The 18,098-nt window shown below is 41.3% G+C and overlaps 1 protein-coding gene across 1 annotated transcript in view; it reads left to right on the forward strand.

The window, feature by feature from the left end:
* Window positions 1-8,314: 8,314 nt before the first annotated feature.
* LOC148037487 (nuclear intron maturase 1, mitochondrial-like) overlaps window positions 8,315-18,098 on the forward strand; it is a 49,219-nt gene continuing 39,435 nt past the window's right edge. The window contains exons 1-2 of the mRNA XM_087676436.1: window positions 8,315-11,212; window positions 11,451-11,637. Coding sequence (XP_087532562.1) covers window positions 8,577-11,135 — 2,559 coding nt within the window. The 5' untranslated portion in view covers window positions 8,315-8,576 and the 3' untranslated portion in view covers window positions 11,136-11,212; window positions 11,451-11,637. The remainder of the gene's footprint in view (window positions 11,213-11,450; window positions 11,638-18,098) is intronic.

The following is an 18,098-nucleotide window of genomic DNA, read 5'->3' on the forward strand; positions in this document are numbered from 1 at the left end:
ATAGAGATAGGACCCATTCACAAAAAAAAAACCATTAAACATATCTGAAACATGAAAGAAAAATTAATATGAAAAAATCTGACAGTCAAAACTCAGTGAGGTGAACATAGAAAATGTCCGCAGGGAGGATTCAGATAGGATGGGTAAGATCACATGCGGTTCCAGGGATGATAATGCACATTTACATGGAAAAAACGATAAAAACACAAATAAAAATGGAGTCAAAAATTAATATTGAGAGATCTGTGCATCAAAACGGAGGGCAATGAAAAGGAAAAATATTAGGGAAAGTGAGTGAAATAGGTTGGTCTAGTCAAAAGGCAGTTCTGATGGCGTTAGGGGACATTCACATGGGAAAATAAAACACAAAAATGCACAAAAATTTTATAAAATAAAATCAGTCGACCGAATCAGGATGGGAAAAAAATGGAAAATCATTCAGGGACCAAGCTAGACATGGCTATTCAATCAAAATTAAATTGTGAGGTGATTAAGGTAGGTTCACATTGAAAAACAGTTGAAAATACACACGAAAATACATGAAATTATAGAAAAATTAATAACAGACAAATAGTATATTGGAATGATGGGAAAAAAAAAGAAAAAATGTCTAGGGAAGGTATAGGTTAGGGCTGTCATATCAGATTGCAGTTTCAAAGTGAAAAGGCACGTTCGTATGGGAATATATGAAATGGATGAAAGATCCTTCAAAATTTAATAACTCATTATCCGTGACTCGAAATAAGGGGCTGTAAAAAGGAAAAGTGGCCACGTCAAAGAGACAAACAAAGCTATAAGGTTGGATGTGGGTTCTCGTGAGCAAAGGATGTGGGCATATGGAAAAACATTAAAATAAGGGATAAAGGGGAACGGAGAAGGAATGTCCTTGGGAAGGGGATGAAGGAGGACAGATGGGTGGGGAAGGAACCCCATCATAGTAAAATCAAGGCATGGCATACATGCACAACCAAATCATGGTAGATGCATGAGGGAATGTAACATAGACGCATAGGGACGCATTCCCACACTTAAGACCTTAATGGGAAGGGAAAACTAAGCAACAAGGACCTAAGATCACTCATCAGACCAACCACTAACATCCCCACACTTAAAACATGACCGTCATTAAGAAATAGAAGGTAGAGGAGGGTTAGAAAAAATTGGCCCATGTTACCGAAAATTAAAGTTGATTGTTGATGTCACATGCTATGTCACAGTCATCTGCTATTGTAAGAGGTACCAAAGTGTCTTCACAACACACGTCCAACATGGCAGGGACCACATAGTAGCACCCAAGGAGGCAGCATTGGTGAGAAAATCGTAGAAAATCATTAATGGTGAAGAGGCGAAGGATATTGCACTTGGCTCACAGTTACTCAAATGGAATGAAAGAACAGTCACTGACCCCACAACGGACATCGCTCAATTGAATAATGATTGAAACACAATCTCACACCTGGTTTAAAAATCAACAAGAACACAATATTAGTGAGTTTGGGAATCTCCCAATTTCCATTTTTTGAATACTAAAAAGATGGCATCCGAATAACATGCCCATAAGTTTCTCAAAACCATATGATGTGACATATCATTGGAAAGCGCTTGAAAATTGGAATCTATTGAGCTATAGAGTGCTCGATTTGGAGTTAGAGTGTTCAAGTTATGACAAATCCAAAGATTTGACCATGTGTCCCAAACTTGTGAAAAATTCCCATATTCTCCAATATGGTGTTCAAGGGAGATGGTTCAAAGGGAGTATGCCAGTGTAGACAGTTGAGGGTGCATTAATGCGTCCCAACCCGTCTAACATAGGTGCAAGTAGGAAGGCCAGGGAGCCTCGTAGTGCACTGTACAAAATAGAGTGACATGTCCTAGGGTGATGGCAGAGACACATCCCGTATATGCATAGGGAAACAAGAACGCACCTAATGCCAAGTGTTATAATGTCCCTCAATCAACACCTCTCAATAATTGTTTAAGGAAACATCAGTCATGCTCAACCCCCCTCTGTCTCATGCTCTGTTGATAAATACAAGAGGGCATCCTATTCTTGAAACCCATTGATGTAATCCTCATTATCACTTGTGCAAAGGGTGTATGCCTTGTGTGCAATTGATAGTATAAGCCTTATAGTACTGTGCATATGAACAATTTTGTGCTTTGTACATTGAGAGGCCCATCCCGTGCGTGCAATGCTCCATTCACAAATCTCACCTCTCTGTTAAATATAAAGAGCAAGGGCTGGTCACTCACCCCACCTGCTATCTCACGCTTGATTGATGATTAGAGAGGGCAGCCCATACATACATCCCCATCTGGTTAGGATGAAAGCTCACATCGCTCTATGTTTATCGATGAAGATTGGCGTCAGCAAGTTGATAATGTCACTTGGATTGGTTGATGAAGAGGCATACCCAGGGAGGTAGCCAACAAGGTGATTACTTGAATTGCATGTGGGAAACATCTTCTGTTGGAGGCTTCAAAAGCACGAATGGGGTTACAGGATATAGCACACCAAGAGAGGTGGCTTGAAAACTTCTTTTGCAAGAGTTCTGCTAGAGATTTGGATGTCCCGGACTGTGGGGTGTTACCACCTTTTCCACAGCCAACTTCCCATCCAAGGGTGTGTGTCACCTTGTCTTGGAACGAAGCCTCTTATTATAACTAGGAATTTCTTTTTTTCCTCCCATAATAGTTTTTTTTCTTTATATTTTTTTCTTTTCTTTTCTTTTCTCTTGCCCTACTCCCGAGGGTATTTCCACCTTTTCTCGAAGAATAGATTGGCATGACAGGGACCTAAGTTCTTTTCTTCCATGATATATTTATTTATTTATTTATTTTATGTTTTTTTTCTTCTTCTTTTCTATTGAAAGAGGAGAATGGCAAGAACGCCATGTATCAGAACCATCCTCACCACCTTTACCACAGCAAACAAAAGGAAAGATGGATGGAGGGGCTAATAGAGAGAAATCACATCATCATGATCAACAAGAGGGTTATCTGGAGCATTAGGTAAAGCCGTATTGACCATTGTGCAAAGAATGAAGAAGTTATCGATAGTGATTGTCAGGATTCCCAAGAAGGGTAATATTTCTTGAGGTGATAGCCATTAATCAGGAAGGGATCATTCGAAGCATCGACTATTTGGACTTGAACAGAGCCATTAGGGTTGACAACAAGTACCTTATAAGGGCCCATCCAGTGTTGTTTAAACTTTCCTGGAAACTTGCCAAATCATGAATCTTAGGCTAGGACTAAGTCACTTTCCTTGAACTCTTGCTTGATGAAGTTGTCATGATAGGCCTTTCTGCGAGTTTGCATGGCTTCCATGCACTTTTGGGGCATCCTGCAAGTCTCATCGAGACATTTCAAGTGCAAGAGACGGCATTGTAGTGACTCGCCATCTCCCAAGCATTCTTTGATAGCCACATGTAGGAAGGGTGGCTTGAGTTTAACAAGGAAGACGACTTATGTTCCATACACCAGTTGGAAAGGGGTTCGTCCTATAGTAGCCTTATAGGAGGTTCGGTACACCCAAAGAGCATGTGTAAGTCAATTGTCCCAATCACGACGATGTGTAGCAATTGTCCTTGTTAGAATCAAGCAAAGGATGCGATTGGTAACTTCGACTTGGCCATTGGTTGTGGGGTAATAGGGTGTGGACTTACAACGATGATGGATCTTGTACACGGATATTGTACAGCTCTGCCAACTCTTCCATAATCTTATTAAGGAAGTGCGTACCTTTGTCACTTACGAGCTTTAGGGGGCTACCAAAATTGGCGATGATGTTCTCGTACAGGAACAAGCCTATGTTGTTGCCATCATCCCGCTTCAGAGCTTTGACTTCACACCACTTAGTTACATAGTTTGTACATACCAAAATGTATCTATTCTGCTTCCTTTTGGTTGGCGGATCAACGGGACCAATGAAGTCAATTCCTCAGTTCTTGAACAGCTTTTTGGGAAGAGTAGGTTACAGTGACAAGCATCACACCGTTTGCAATAGTCATAGGCATCCTTGTGAAGGATCAACCACAAATATCATGCAAGCAAGGCCTTTCTAGCTGTCGCTTCTCCCATGAAGTGTCCGCCACAGGGCTCGTCATGGCATGTCACAACTCTATAGAAACAGAATTTGTATCCTTTTTCATTAATTTGTCTCTATAATGATTTATTAAATTTATTTCCTTTGCACTAATTAGATATAAAGAAAAGTGCATTGGAGCTGGCCACTGATGAGTGGTCACAGGTTATGGTGGACCCACGCGGTGGGTTAGAGAAAAGATAGTTCACACTTCCACCTAAATGGCCCAATTGGGCGCCTGTGACTAGAACCCACGCAAATCAGGGTTAGACTCGCACACAAAAAGGATTGATGCCTTGAAGTGTGGGCTAGATCCACCAGAACAGACAGTTACAATCAACAAGATGGCATGATCATGAAATCCTTATATAATGTGCATGTGTGGGCTGAAAGCTTGAAATGCACATTTCTTTGCAAAGGAAAGTCACATGAAGATTTAGATACCATTTTTGCGATGTACACGAAAAAAGCTTTCATATGACACCCATATTGGGGGGGTCCCTAAATTTTAGGAGCCTTGAATTAGCCTAAAAATGCTAGTCCTAAAAAATAGGGATATCATTCTAAAAATAGTAAGTTCTGTACTCTAATTGTGCTTACTAAATTTGGTTGTTTCTATTCTTGACAGTATTCAACCCAAAAAGGAAGGCCATAGAGAAGAGACAAGTGTCAAGACACTTGTCACACAAGTTTCCAAGTGTCCCACCACTTGTCACATCTCATGACATGTGGCTGGACACTTGTCTTGTGCTACTCCACTTTCCCCTTTTGTACTAGCTCTTCCCTCCCCTATAAATAAGAGCTAGTTTTTCTTCATTCAGCATCATTTTTCTTTGCTGTAAACTCATGTATAGCACCCACAGATAGCCAGAAACTGGCCCCATCCATCCCCATCATCATCCCCCACTTCTCCATTATCAAATTCCTCCATATTCCCTCTTCTATCACTACTGTTTTATAGGACAGCAAGCCTGTAAATTCATTACAGCATCTCCTTTTCAAGCTCTTTCTTCCATTTTAGCAACAAGAAGCAAGCCCTATCCATGTACTACTGTTCAACGATGGAGAAGGCTGATTTCCCCTTTTTCTTCTCTCATACTATAAAGAAATCAGTTCTTATCATTGCATAATAGATAATGCGTGTGTGTTTGTACATCTTTGCATGACCTTGTGAGAGTGAGAATTACTTCTTCTCACTCTCAGGTTGATTGTAACTGAGCTCTTCCCTAAGGGACTTGGGTTGAGCAGAAATACATTCCTTCGAGGGGGGGGGGGGGGGTTGCCCATCTTCAACCCTCAATCTTGTCTCCATTACTTTTACATTTTCATGGCTGTAATTTTGTGAGTAATTTTCATTTTCAGCTTTAAGTGTTCATTCTCTTTTATATTAAATCTTGAAAACAAGCGAATATCATAATTGTTAAGCATACTACGTTGTTTGGGGCGTTTACAAAAATCAACCAAAAAATCAAGTCATTTCAGCATTCAACAACATAGTTGTTAATATAGATGACAATATAATCACATGCATTAAATATCTTGAAAACACCTTCGCCTTTTTCTCTTTGCTCCTAGCTTTGAAAGACTAGATCTAGGTCTCTTGGATCATAGTATGATTGTGGCCTTTAAGTCTATACACTACTTATGGGAAGGGTTGTTTGAATTTATATTCAATAAGTATCCCATGATTGTTGAAGAGCTAATCAAAGCTCAAATATCATGAGAAAGAGCTCTCGAGGGCCGATTAATCACATCCTTCAAATGCAATTGTATAGAGACATTGCCAAAGGACCTAGAGAATATGGATTATCGAGTGAAATTCGAGTTTATTTTCTTGCAAGAATGATTCGTTGTATGTGCACAGTGGGAATGAATCCACTATTAAATAATGACCAATGCTGAACAACATCATTCCATCAAGTCAAACAAATATGACTTGATCTACATCGCCCCTACATCATTTCGAGTGCTTGCTTTGACTCGGAGTTGATACCTAGAAGACAATATAATGCTCCACCCATATTTGGACTAGATTTTAAGTGAGGAAGAGTTGCACATAGCCAACAAAGTAGGCTCAAAAGATTTCCTAACCGGCGTCTAAATCTATGTCATACATATCAATATGCAATCATAAGACATGGATCACTATCACTTGAATATAACCCTCACTTCTTCAAATGGTTGACGCAAGGTTTGAGAACTATAAATAAATAAATCCCCCTTCTCATGTACATAAATAAGCACACGCTCCATTTTGTTTGGCTTTGTGTCAACTATGCGATTTAACCTCTAATTTCATTATTGAAAAAAATGCTTATTAAAAAAAAACATACATCCACTCACAACTAGGAAGATGTATAGCACCATTGAAAGGGGGGGGGAGTTTCTTAAGGAAAATTTGAAGTTGGATGTAAAATCACTAGAACTATGCACACCCCTTGAGTATTGATTACACCATTTTGTGTGCCAAAGATCAAGTTTTCATTTTCCATCTAAAGAAAACCCTTCACCTTGAGTGCTTTCTTTATACAAATGGCAACCCAAGCATCTCCTCAAGAAGTAAAGATCAATGGCACTTATACCTGAGTTAGTGGAACTTGCCCTAGGTCTGAAAGTAAGAGAAAAAATATATGAGTTGACAAAGAAAGTGACAATGGTAGCAACCACATGGAACAAACAAATAGGGATGAATAATGATGGGGTGCTATTTAGTGCAATTCAAGATAATGAATTGGAAGTCATTACCTAAGTATTCCACACTATGTTCACTTATAATAAGCCAAGTGCATTAGCTAGCACAATTTCGAGGGGCATCATGGAAGACATTTTCTTCACAAATATCATCAAACAAAATTTAATTAATAATTGGATTGACATAATCGTGGAATCACTTACAAAGGCCAACGGAGTACAATAACATCCCCAAGAACACTAACAAGTGTAGAAGTAAGAAATTGTACAATTTTATATGGGTCTACATTCACTCAAGTGATATGTACCACCTTGGGAGCACCAATTGTAAGAATTTTCATAGCAAGATTAGGAACAATATCAAAATTTAGTCCCCACCCAAAAGAAGTGTGACCATTGTTATTGCAGTAGCAAACATAGTTGCACACGATAGAGAACAAGACACAAGAGGGCAAGGTATAGTAAGACAAAGGAAAATATCAAGGGAAGTAGAAGTTGAGGTTGATATAAGAATAGAGGACACAACATAAGAATAAATAATGGAGAAGAGAACAAAGGCACGATATTCCAAGTGAGGAGGGCTTGATCTGACATAGACCATGAATGAGGTATTGAAAAACTGTAGTAGCAAGAATAAGTAGCACACTTGAAGGAGCGTGAAGATATCCTCAAAATCATGAATTTGTCTTACTAGAAAGACTTGCAAGGCACGATATTCCAAGTGAGGAGGGCTTGATCTGACATAGACCATGAATGAGGTATTGAAAAACTGTAGTAGCAAGAATAAGTAGCACACTTGAAGGAGCGTGAAGATATCCTCAAAAGCATGAATTTGTCTTACTAGAAAGACTTGCATTAGAGGAAAAGCTACTTAAAGGAACGACGACCTATGCAAGAAATTGGAGAAGTTAATAAGAAGAGTTGATGCACAATATGTAGGGGGAGCTAAAAGTTCTGGTAAGGGGAAGGACAAAGGGCCCATGGAATTGCATCAAGTTCTAGTTATTTGTCTCATTGTACAAGTAGAGTTATTAGAGCTAAAGAATGGTAGAATTGTGGATGAGGCTATCTCTAAAGGAGACGGGCATCAATCAAATGATTCCATAGTTGGCACTCATGAGCAAGGTGGTTGATTGGTTTACACAAGAGGAAACTTGATAGCAATGGAATAACTGTGTGAAGTGCTTAGGAGAGAGAAGGCTCAAGTAGTCAAGGACAACATAGAATTGTAGACCAATCTGACAAAGTAGAGAATGCTTGGGACAGACCACACCACATCAAAATAGAACCTCCACAACCAGCTAGTAGGTAGAAACAAGGAACTTGAAAGCAAACAGATCCTTAAATGTTATTATCCCACAAATTAGAGGAATATAGAACTTTACCAATAGGTGTTGCAACAACTATTGATTAGAAGATTAGAGTAACGTTATATACATGTTATGCTGATTTTCTTAATGTTTCAATTTTGAAATGGTTGTGAGTAGGCTTCATTTCGATTTTTACATCCTAAAGGGTAAGGGATCACCGAGTCGCTCCATCCAAGATTTGGACTTTCTCACGCGACCATTCTAGTGATCGAGCAAATGGGATGTCGTTATTGATTGAATTTTACGAAACAACCATTCGATCAGACGATTGGATTAAGGAATCAATGCATGAGAAGCTGTCTAAGTTACCTGAAAAATTTCATCAATCGTGCAACGGCACTGCAGGTTAAATGTAGACGATCAAAAAGAATGGTAAGCGGCAACAGCCACTCCAGCAGACCATCCCTGCTGCTCTAGCACAACTAAAGATGCAATGGCGCGCGATATTAGTGCCTGTGAGGCGCATCTTACGATCACGTGCTGGTGCGTCATGCACAGGTCTGCTGGCCTCAGCCGAGCTGGTAATGGCGAATGCAGCTTCGCGCTTTTGTAGTAGTGCTGGATCCCGCATCCCTAACCCTAACCCTGCCAGAGACGAGCTGCGCTTGGTTCTCCGAAATGCAGCATCTACTACTACCAACAGCGGTTCTGGCAAAGGTGCATCGTCACAGGCAAGGCCTTGCACCAAAACTGCCTCCGTCAAAGGTAAATCAGACCTGATGCCCTCTGCTGGCACGCCTGTAGTAGACGCGGATAAAGCTATTAGTAAAGGTAGGTTTCAGGCTGATATTAAACCTTATAGAGCTTCATCCGACTTAAGTGCCAAAGCAGATGGCAAGAATATCGTCAGCATTCCCCCGAAATCAGATGGAGGAATCAAGCCTCAGAAGAGTGATTCCAGCAGCTGTGAGAAATCGATAAGGGAAGTCTCTCAGGGAAACAAGCCAGAGCATCCCTCCCCTGGTAGGAAGAGTTGTCAAACCATAGCAGATTCTGTGGGATGCTCAAACTTGAGTACCAAAGGAGATGTCAGGAATAACATCAGCATTCCCCTGAAATCAGATGGAGGTCTCAAGTCTCAGAAGAGTTCTTCCAGCAGCTGTGAGAAAATGATAAGGGAGCGCCCTCAGGTAAACAAACCAGAACATCCCTCCCCTGGCAAGAACGTAATTTTTCAAGCAGTAACAGACTCTGTGAGATCCCCGTCAAAGTTGAGCTTGACAGGAGGTGCAAAGACGAGCTCACGAGTGGAGTCAAAGACTTTGGTCACGGGAGCTGTTGTTGCTGAACCTGTTTCTGGCAAACCTTGTATCAGAATAAGCAGTGCTGAAACTGTTCAAATGTACACAGAATGGTGGATTACTTGCTTTATTAAGAGCAGGGAAGTCTTCCGGGACTTGACTTTCCCACTTGCAAACTTGTCACTTTGGATAATAGCCTATCAAAGAGTCCACTTGCATGTGACAGGGAGCCTAGCTGATGAGAAACTCATGTGTGAGGAGGTAAATTCCAGGCTTGAAAAGCTTATATCTAGGGTTGCAAGTGGTAATTACAGCTGGAGGGATAAAAAGCATATACATCTATTGTCTCCTGAGGTAGAAGAGAAGAAAGAATCTGGGTCACCTCTTTTTCAGGATGATGTTGTACAAGAAGCTCTACTCTTAGTCCTAGAACCTCTTTTTGAAGCAAGATTTTCGCACAGATCTCATGCATCAAGGCCTGGAAGGAATGCACAGACTGCCATAAGATCAATTTCAAATTCCTTTCTAGGATGTACATGGTTTATCAAAGGTGACGTAAGTTTTATGCATAAAGAATGTTATTCTGTATGGATTTTAGACAGTCTCGCTAGAGTCTGTTTAGATTCCAGGGTCTATCATCTGATTAAGAGTGCTTTTGTGGAACTGCCGGTTTCTGAACTAAAGATGCATAAGAAGTCACATGCTGTCTCTGACTGGGGTTCATGCAAAAGGCTGATTCCTTTTCTTTGCAATGTTTTCTTGGATCAAATTGACCAGTTCATGGAGAAGGAAATATCTTGTCTTTCTGTGAAAAAGCAGGCTTCATCGAAGTCCTCCTCCTCTCTGCTATTGTTCAAACCTGTGGCCAAAACTGTAGAAAAAGCGTGCAAATTACAGTACATAAGGCATGGCTCTGAATTTTTGATTGGTAGCAATAGCTCATCTCAGGAGGTGATTAAATTCAAAGAATTGCTTTGTGACTTTGCAAGACGACATTTATGGTTGAACTTGGACAACTATTTGACAATCTCTCATATTTCAACTGGAGTCAGCTTTCTTGATCATAATATATCACAAAAGGTTGTCCATTATGTTGTATCACAACACAAACGGTCATGTGACATTGCAACTCAGAAAAGGGTATTGAAAGTTAGGTTATCGATAAATGCCACTCGACAGTGCTGCCATATGTATTTAAAAAGTTTAGGTGCTCCTTCAAGCATTCAGCAAATTGAGAATATATTGACTGTCTTAAGTGGATGGTATTGTCATGCAGAGAATAGAAAGAAGGTGATTGACTATTGCAGATTTCTTCTTTGCACATTGTATGTAAGGTCTATCTGTGATATGGGCAAGAAAGCGTTCAAATCTCAGGAATTAAAGAAAAGTTTCAAAGAGAACATGAGGAGCTTGAATAAAGAGATTGTGCTCAGCAATTCACAGACACGCCATTCAGCATTAAAAGCTAACTGGGTTCCTAAGCATGAAAAGTTCCTTAGGAGCATGGCATGGTTGCTGATGAATGAAGCGGCTGTGATGCAGAAAACCCAGCATGTTTTCAGAAACTCACAAGCTTCATCTCCCCAAAAAAAGATGGCAGAGATTGTCTGGCAGTTTTTCAGGGGTTTGTATCCTACAAAAGGAGACCATTTTGTAGAATCAGACTTGTATGTCCTGACACATGATTTGGGCCATGACTTAGTGCTTGAATCCAAGACTGGAGAGCTAGCTCAAAGTGTTGTATGATGGGTTCAAGATAATCAAAGAGGTCCTAAGATGGACGATGGCATCAGTTTTTGGCCACAGACAACTCATGCTTTTTGGTAAGTCTCATTTCAGGTTTTAAAACTTGGTTTTCTATTTTCCATAGAGCAGCCATATTAAGAATTAGGTTAACTTTCTAAGTGTCACTGAAGTAGGTTGGTGTTTTGAAAAAGGAAGAAAATTGAGTTTTTTTTGGTGAACTCAGTGGTTGTGAGAGTGGTTTGTTGCATATGTATGACGTCTTTTCTGAGATATGTATTGTTTCATTTCTGTTTTCTGTAACAAATTGAAATACAGGGGTATTGGGACTACGAAGCCTTTGCCAAGCATGTGCTCGTGTGGGGCTTGCATAAGGTTGACAGGCTCGAGGATTTACTTTTATTCATCATTGAAATGTGATGAGCTGGGCAAGAGCTTTGGCTAAAAAAGGTCGGAGGAGGATAACAAGTTCTGTTTCTGGGAGGTGCAGCTGCAAAATTCGAAGGTATTGATTGCTATGACTTCAGAAAACCATATTAATGTCTCAGTTGGATTTTAGCAAAAACTGTCTGTAGTCCCCTGCAACAGATTTGTTTGGGATGGCATTTCCGTGTCCTGGGGGCCCAAGACGGCTATTGCTAGTTACTATGGTCCACCTAAAGGAATGCATCCTGCCTGGAAAATATAGCTTAAATTGGCTGCCCTGTTCACAAGTGATGCTGCCCAGGTCTGCCGCCTGGTCAGAGAGATGGCTACCCTGTTCTGGAAGATGGCTGCCCAGATGGCTGAGTGGATCCTGTACAGAATGCAAGCTGGATAGCAGCTATCCCTGCACAACAAAGACCAAGCCTAGCAGATGAGGACAGGAAGACCTGAAATGCAGCAAGCAGCACAAAACGCAGCTTGACAGAGGCTGGCCCTGCAAAATGCAGGCTGGTGTGAGTAGTAAAGAGGCTCCCCAGCACTGTTATGATGCTACCCATGTGAATATGCAGCGCGAGAAGGCTGCCTGCTGTAAAACGTAGGAAGTAAAGACCTGTTCCTCCACAAACAGCAGCTGCCAGGGAGTTAGTGGCAGCGCCCAGCGAGAAGGAAGGATCCCTTTGATCAAATGCAGGTCTAGAGCACTGCTTGGAAGGCGCCCAGCTGGTTGAAATGGCGGACAGGTTGTTCCTCTTCAAAGATTGCCAGCTCCCACACATGGCTCTGATACCATCTAAGAGTGCGCAATGGAAGGGAAAGTGAACATGGAGAGAGGATGCAAGTGCGGGAAGGAACAATGTGACTGCAATGGTTGAAGGTACAAGGCTGCAACAATCAGCCCCAACATGCAGCTCTTCATGTCAATGTGGGGGCTAGATAGAGGGGATGAAAGAATGAGGACTAGTTGATCACAAAGGATCAATGATGGATAATAAGAATGGGAGGGAAGGCCAGCTATATATAGGCAGAGCAGGGCCACAACTAGTAATAAAGTGGCCAGGCCCAAAATATGGGCTCCCTCAATAGCCAAAAGTGCCCAAAAAGAAATGCACTAATGTCAGGCCAGCTATATATAGGCAGAGCAGGGCCACAACTAGTAATAAAGTGGCCAGGCCCAAAATATGGGCTCCCACAACAGCCAAAAATGCCCAAAAAGAAATGCACTAATGTGCCCTCCATCTAAAGTGCCTAAAGCACATAAAATGACAAACAAAGACAATGTCAGATCTCCTAATGTCCTCGTCTAACTTAGATGGAGGCTCAGAGGTAGGAGATGACCACACAAGACACATGATTGCTAATAGATTTGACTTTTTTTGGGGGGGGCAAGGATCTCAGTTTTGGAGAGATACAATTGTTGTTTTACCATGGGAATAGGGCGACCAATTCTAGAGCGGATTCTGGAGTCATTGGTTAGTGGGTGGCTTGATTTTTTTTGTAAATAGGGGTTGGAACAGGAGGTGATGGTAGTAGGTAGGTCATCAGGAACGGGTGACAACTCTAGGATGCCATGTAACAGTTGGCGACAACATTTATAACTGTTTTTGATTTAGGCAGCCAGTTTCGCAGTGCTAGATTAGACTTGGCAGCAACAGTTGAGGTAGGCAATTGGATTGAATGCATGACCAAAGGCATGTGACCTGATTTGGGCATGTTTTTTGCGCGAGAAATTGATGTTGATTATTGTTTAATTGTTGAATTGCAGAATTTTTTCTCTCGCCTCTTCTATATCATCTATGCTTGATGCATGTGTGATTTGGTGAAGGAAATTGGAGATTTGAATGAGGAAGTCTATGTTAGCTCCACTAGGGTTGTAAAGGAGGGTATGGAAAGGAAAGTCTGCCATTTGTGGAAAGCCTTGTATGGGCTGAAGTAGGCACCACGGGCACGGTACAAGATGCATTCTTATTTGATTGGCCTAGGCTTTTAGAACAACCCAACTGAGAGCACCCTTTATATTAGATAGGAGGGGCATGCTCTCCTTGTTCCGATCTTGTATGTTGACGATATGCTCTTGATTGGGGTTAATGAATAGAAGCTTTCAACATTTAAGGCTGATTTATAACAAGCATTTGCTATGACTATTCTTCCGTTTTCTTTCTCTTTTGTCTTGTGTTTTGCAGTTTATTTCAGCACTTGTCTATGCTTCCATTGTTGCACCACTTTTGACATGGTAATAGATTGCAGGATCCAGGTTCATGCTGCGAATTTTTTGTTGATTATAGGTCTTTCTTTTCCCTGTTGATCAGGCGTGCATTTTTCAGACCAACAACTTGTGTTTTCAGCTTGTGCTTGGATTCCAACTTGCAATCGTCAATTTGTTGCATTAAATGCTTCCTCAGCTTGCGTTTTTTATCTTTTGTCTCTAATCGTGGTTGGTTGGGCGATTGTTTGTACATGCATTTTTTAATGTTTTTGGCAGTTTTTGACTAGGTTTGCCTTATTTTGCAGCAGTTGTCCTTCATTTTTGATTAGATTTTTGGTTATAGTGTATATAAACTCTCATTTTGGAAAGTCTTTGCTGTTGGTTTGGTTATATTCTCTCTCCATATGCCATCTATTCTCTATCTTCTCTCTCTCTCTCTCTCTCTCTCTCTCTCTCCCCTCTCTAGATGGCTCCTCTGTGCACCTTTATAAATTTTAAGTTACATGGATGTGACTATCTTACATGGAGTGTTGTGATCTTCCTGAAGATTTTGATGAGAACAACCATGAGGAAGCTGTGTTTATATGGGATTAGGATGATGCACGTGCGTATTGTGCACTGCTTTGGTGTATTTCTAAAGAAGTTCTACCAGTGGTTATCTCTTGTCAGACATCACTAGAAATATGGTTGAAGCTTTAGATGTTGCATGAGGCACCTTTCCCCATGTGTACTGTGATCATTTATGGATAGCTTTAGCAGACGAAGTTTCAGTTGAAGGACACTATTCAATCCTTTTTGCTCCATCTTTCATAGGTATAAAACTAGCTTCGACACATGCAGTTTGCTCTTCTAGAGGCATATCTTGTGGGCACGATACTCTACAAGCTTCCCTTGGAGTTTGATGGAGTGGCCAATGCTTTGTGGGCGTAGACATTCTTCATTTGTGATGCTTGCGTCTCTTGGCTTAGCAAGAAGCAACCTATAGTGGCCGTTTCGAGTTGTGAAGCTGAATACACGGCAACTTTTTTAGCTACAATTGAGTGTGTTTGACTTAGATGCCTTTTACCAGACAAGCATATTGCACTTCCATCAGCTACATATATCTATGCTGGCAGTTGAGTGTATTGGTAGTTGCACGAAATCTAGTTTTTCATGCCCAAACAAAGCACATCGAGGTGTATTATCATTATGTCATAGAGCGACTCCATGCAAGGGAGATTGATTTGGTCTATGTGCCTATATAAGACAACATAGTAGACGTACTCATCAAAGGCTCTATCCAAAGAAAAGCTTTAAGCTTTTTGCAAAGCTTTAGGCTTACTTCTATCTGGGGTGCACTTGTTGCATTTGTATCATAACCAGCACCATGAGAAACATTTGCACGACCAACATTCTTCCCTTGAGCCTCACACATATAGAAGGTGCAAATGTGTAACTATATATACCAATTTGTGCCCTTGGTATTATGCCAATTCTAGTATACATGGGGTTCTGCATTTCACTAGCCATACTAGGATACATTGGGTTTTGTTTTCCATGCATTGGTTGTTGCATACCATGAGTTGTCCCATGCAGTCCTATATGCAGTCCTTGATCCACCATAGCATGAAAAATAGTACCACCACCAAAGTATCTTGGCTGCCCCATATTGCTCCATATGCAATCCTTGATCCACCATAGCATGAAAAGTAGTACCACCACCAAACCTTGCATTTGCATATCTTGCTCCTGTTGTCACTAATTGCTTTTTCTCATTTTCAACATTGGAAGTATCTTGAGAAGGTCCTTTAGTACATCTTATTGTCTCGAAGCTCTAGAGGATGACTCTTCTTGCTCTTATAAAGAAATGCTTGTCTACAGAATATTAACATAATCGTACGACAAACGCACAGACTGATAAAGAAATACAATTAGGGTTAGGGTTAACATAAAGACAATGAATGCACGAGATAATGAAATTGAATAATAAATGAATAAGTACAATGCTCAATGTAGCAAAGACACTATGTATGCAAGGTGAAAATAATTCCCCTAACTCTCGTGCCTTGAGTATTGGGATAGAGAGTATGAGTAGAAGAGTGTGTCGCACTCTAGTAGATCTCAAGACATAGAAAGTAGCCTTTGAATGTATTTGTGTAACATGTGTAGGCTAGATCAATGATAGATAGGTAGTAGATTGAGCCGAATTTGGAAATGCAAAATAGGTTGTGTTGAGCTAAATTATTATTAGCTTTCATTAAACAACCCCAAAACTCAAGTTAATTAAAGAATTTTAACAATTTCTTTTAAACCGGAAGTGATTTGAGAGACTTTCAGTGTCTCACTGTCAGAAGTGGTGCAGCAATGGAAGTGTAAACATAAGCTGTAATAAATTGCTGAAACACAATACAAAAGAGAAAGGGAAAGAAATAACACAATACAGATGAAAACTCAGAAGTATGCTCGGGAAATGAAATCCATATACCTGTAAAATATTACACGGTGCAGCGAACAGAATTTGAGAAAGAGATAGAGAGTATACAACAGATAAGAGGAGAATCAGTAAATTCTTTAACTCCAAACAACTGATACAAAGATAGCTTTGTCCACCTGTGTGCTTCCACTGTGTGAAGCTTAGATGGCGATCTAGACAGAAGATAGGTGAAGAGCTTAAGGCTAGCTGGAATAACAACTCTAACTGGATGAAAGATGAGTGAAAGATGGCTGCAAAGGGGTTTAGCTTTTATAGACCGCGAAGGTCTTTAGGTCAGCCTGCTGACCGACCTACCATATGAGCCTCCACTAGTTGGCCAGGGAATATTCCCTTTACCATCGGGCCGGGGGCGCTGCCCTCGGACCCTCGCCAAGGGGACCACTGGCCCCCCTGGGACCCCCCAGCCAGGGGCCGCTTTCGCGGCCCCCGGACCCCACAATAGGGGCCCCTTTTAACTCCCTTACACCGCAACTCGATGCAATGCGCCTGGAGTTGCTACCAGCTTAACCACTCCGTCTAACCCAAAGATTAGACCCACAACAGTCACCTTTTTGCCATCCGGTCACATAGACCTCATCTGATATACAAGTCAAGACTCAACCAATGTCCGGGCTCACATTTGGCTTCTCCTCATAATGGGGGCCTTACAACTTTGAGCACCATGGATCATTGGTAGCACCTAATGAGGGTGGGGCATTGATCATATCTAACACCCCCCCTCAATGTCCACCCATAGGTGAACTATCTCCTCGTCCCAATGCCGAGTCTCTGAAGATGAACTTGAAGCAGATTCTTCGTAAGTGCTTTGGTGAAGATATCTGCTCCATTCTCCTCTGTTGGACAGTAGACCAATTCCACTATCCCATCCTCCATCAAATCACGCACATAGTGATACTGGATCTCTATATGTTTGGTGCGTGCATGAAACACTGGATTTTTGGCAATGGCGATGCAACTCTGATTGTCACATCTCAGCACAGTTGGTTCTTCATCCTGCACTCCCATATGCCATAGAATCCTTCTCAACCATACGGCCTCACATGCAGCAAAACAAGCTGCCTTGTACTCTGCTTCGGTAGAAGACAATGCCACTGTTGGTTGCTTCTTACTAATCCAAGAGAAAATTCCTGAACCCAAAGAGAAACAATAACCAGAAACTGACTTCCTGGAATCAATGTCTCCTGCCCAATCTGAGTCACAGTTCCCCACAAGAGAGGTTCCGAAACTGTATGTGATACCATAGTCAAGAGTTTTCTTCAAGTATCTGAGCACCCGCATCCCAGCCTTCCAATGACTCTCATGAGGTTTGTTTGAGAACCTGCTCAAAACACCAACAGCAAAACTGATATCTGGTCTGGTGTTACACAAGTAGATCAGACTGCCGACCAACCTCCTATACCTCCCAATGTCTGCTAGTGTTGATGTATCCTCGACGGATAACTTTGCATTCATCTCCATAGGTGTAGCTATCTCCTTGCACTCGGTCATGCCAAATGCCTTCAAGATCTCCCATGCATACTTCTTCTGAGAGATGAAGATCTTTCCTGGCTCTTGCCAGACTTCAATCCCCAAACAATAGTGCAGCAAGCCCAAGTCTGTCATTTCAAACTCAGAACTCAAAACCTTTCGAGTTTGGTTGATCATATCTTCATAGTCACCTGTAATAAGAAGGTCGTCCACATATAGGACAATCACTACAGACTTTTTACCATCGCTGTAAACATACAAGTTAGCATCTGAGGCACATCTTTTGAAGTTTAGGTTAAAAAGAACCTATCTATCCGCTGGTACCATGCTCTGGGGGCTTGTTTCAGCCCATACAATGCCTTCTTCAGTTTACACACTTTGTTCTCAGAATGGGGGG

Source organism: Lygodium microphyllum, chromosome 4 (genome assembly GCF_053477565.2).
Source record: "Lygodium microphyllum isolate KBCC chromosome 4, Lygodium_microphyllum_v1.1.10, whole genome shotgun sequence".
In the NCBI taxonomy this organism is placed as follows: Eukaryota; Viridiplantae; Streptophyta; class Polypodiopsida; order Schizaeales; family Lygodiaceae; genus Lygodium; species Lygodium microphyllum.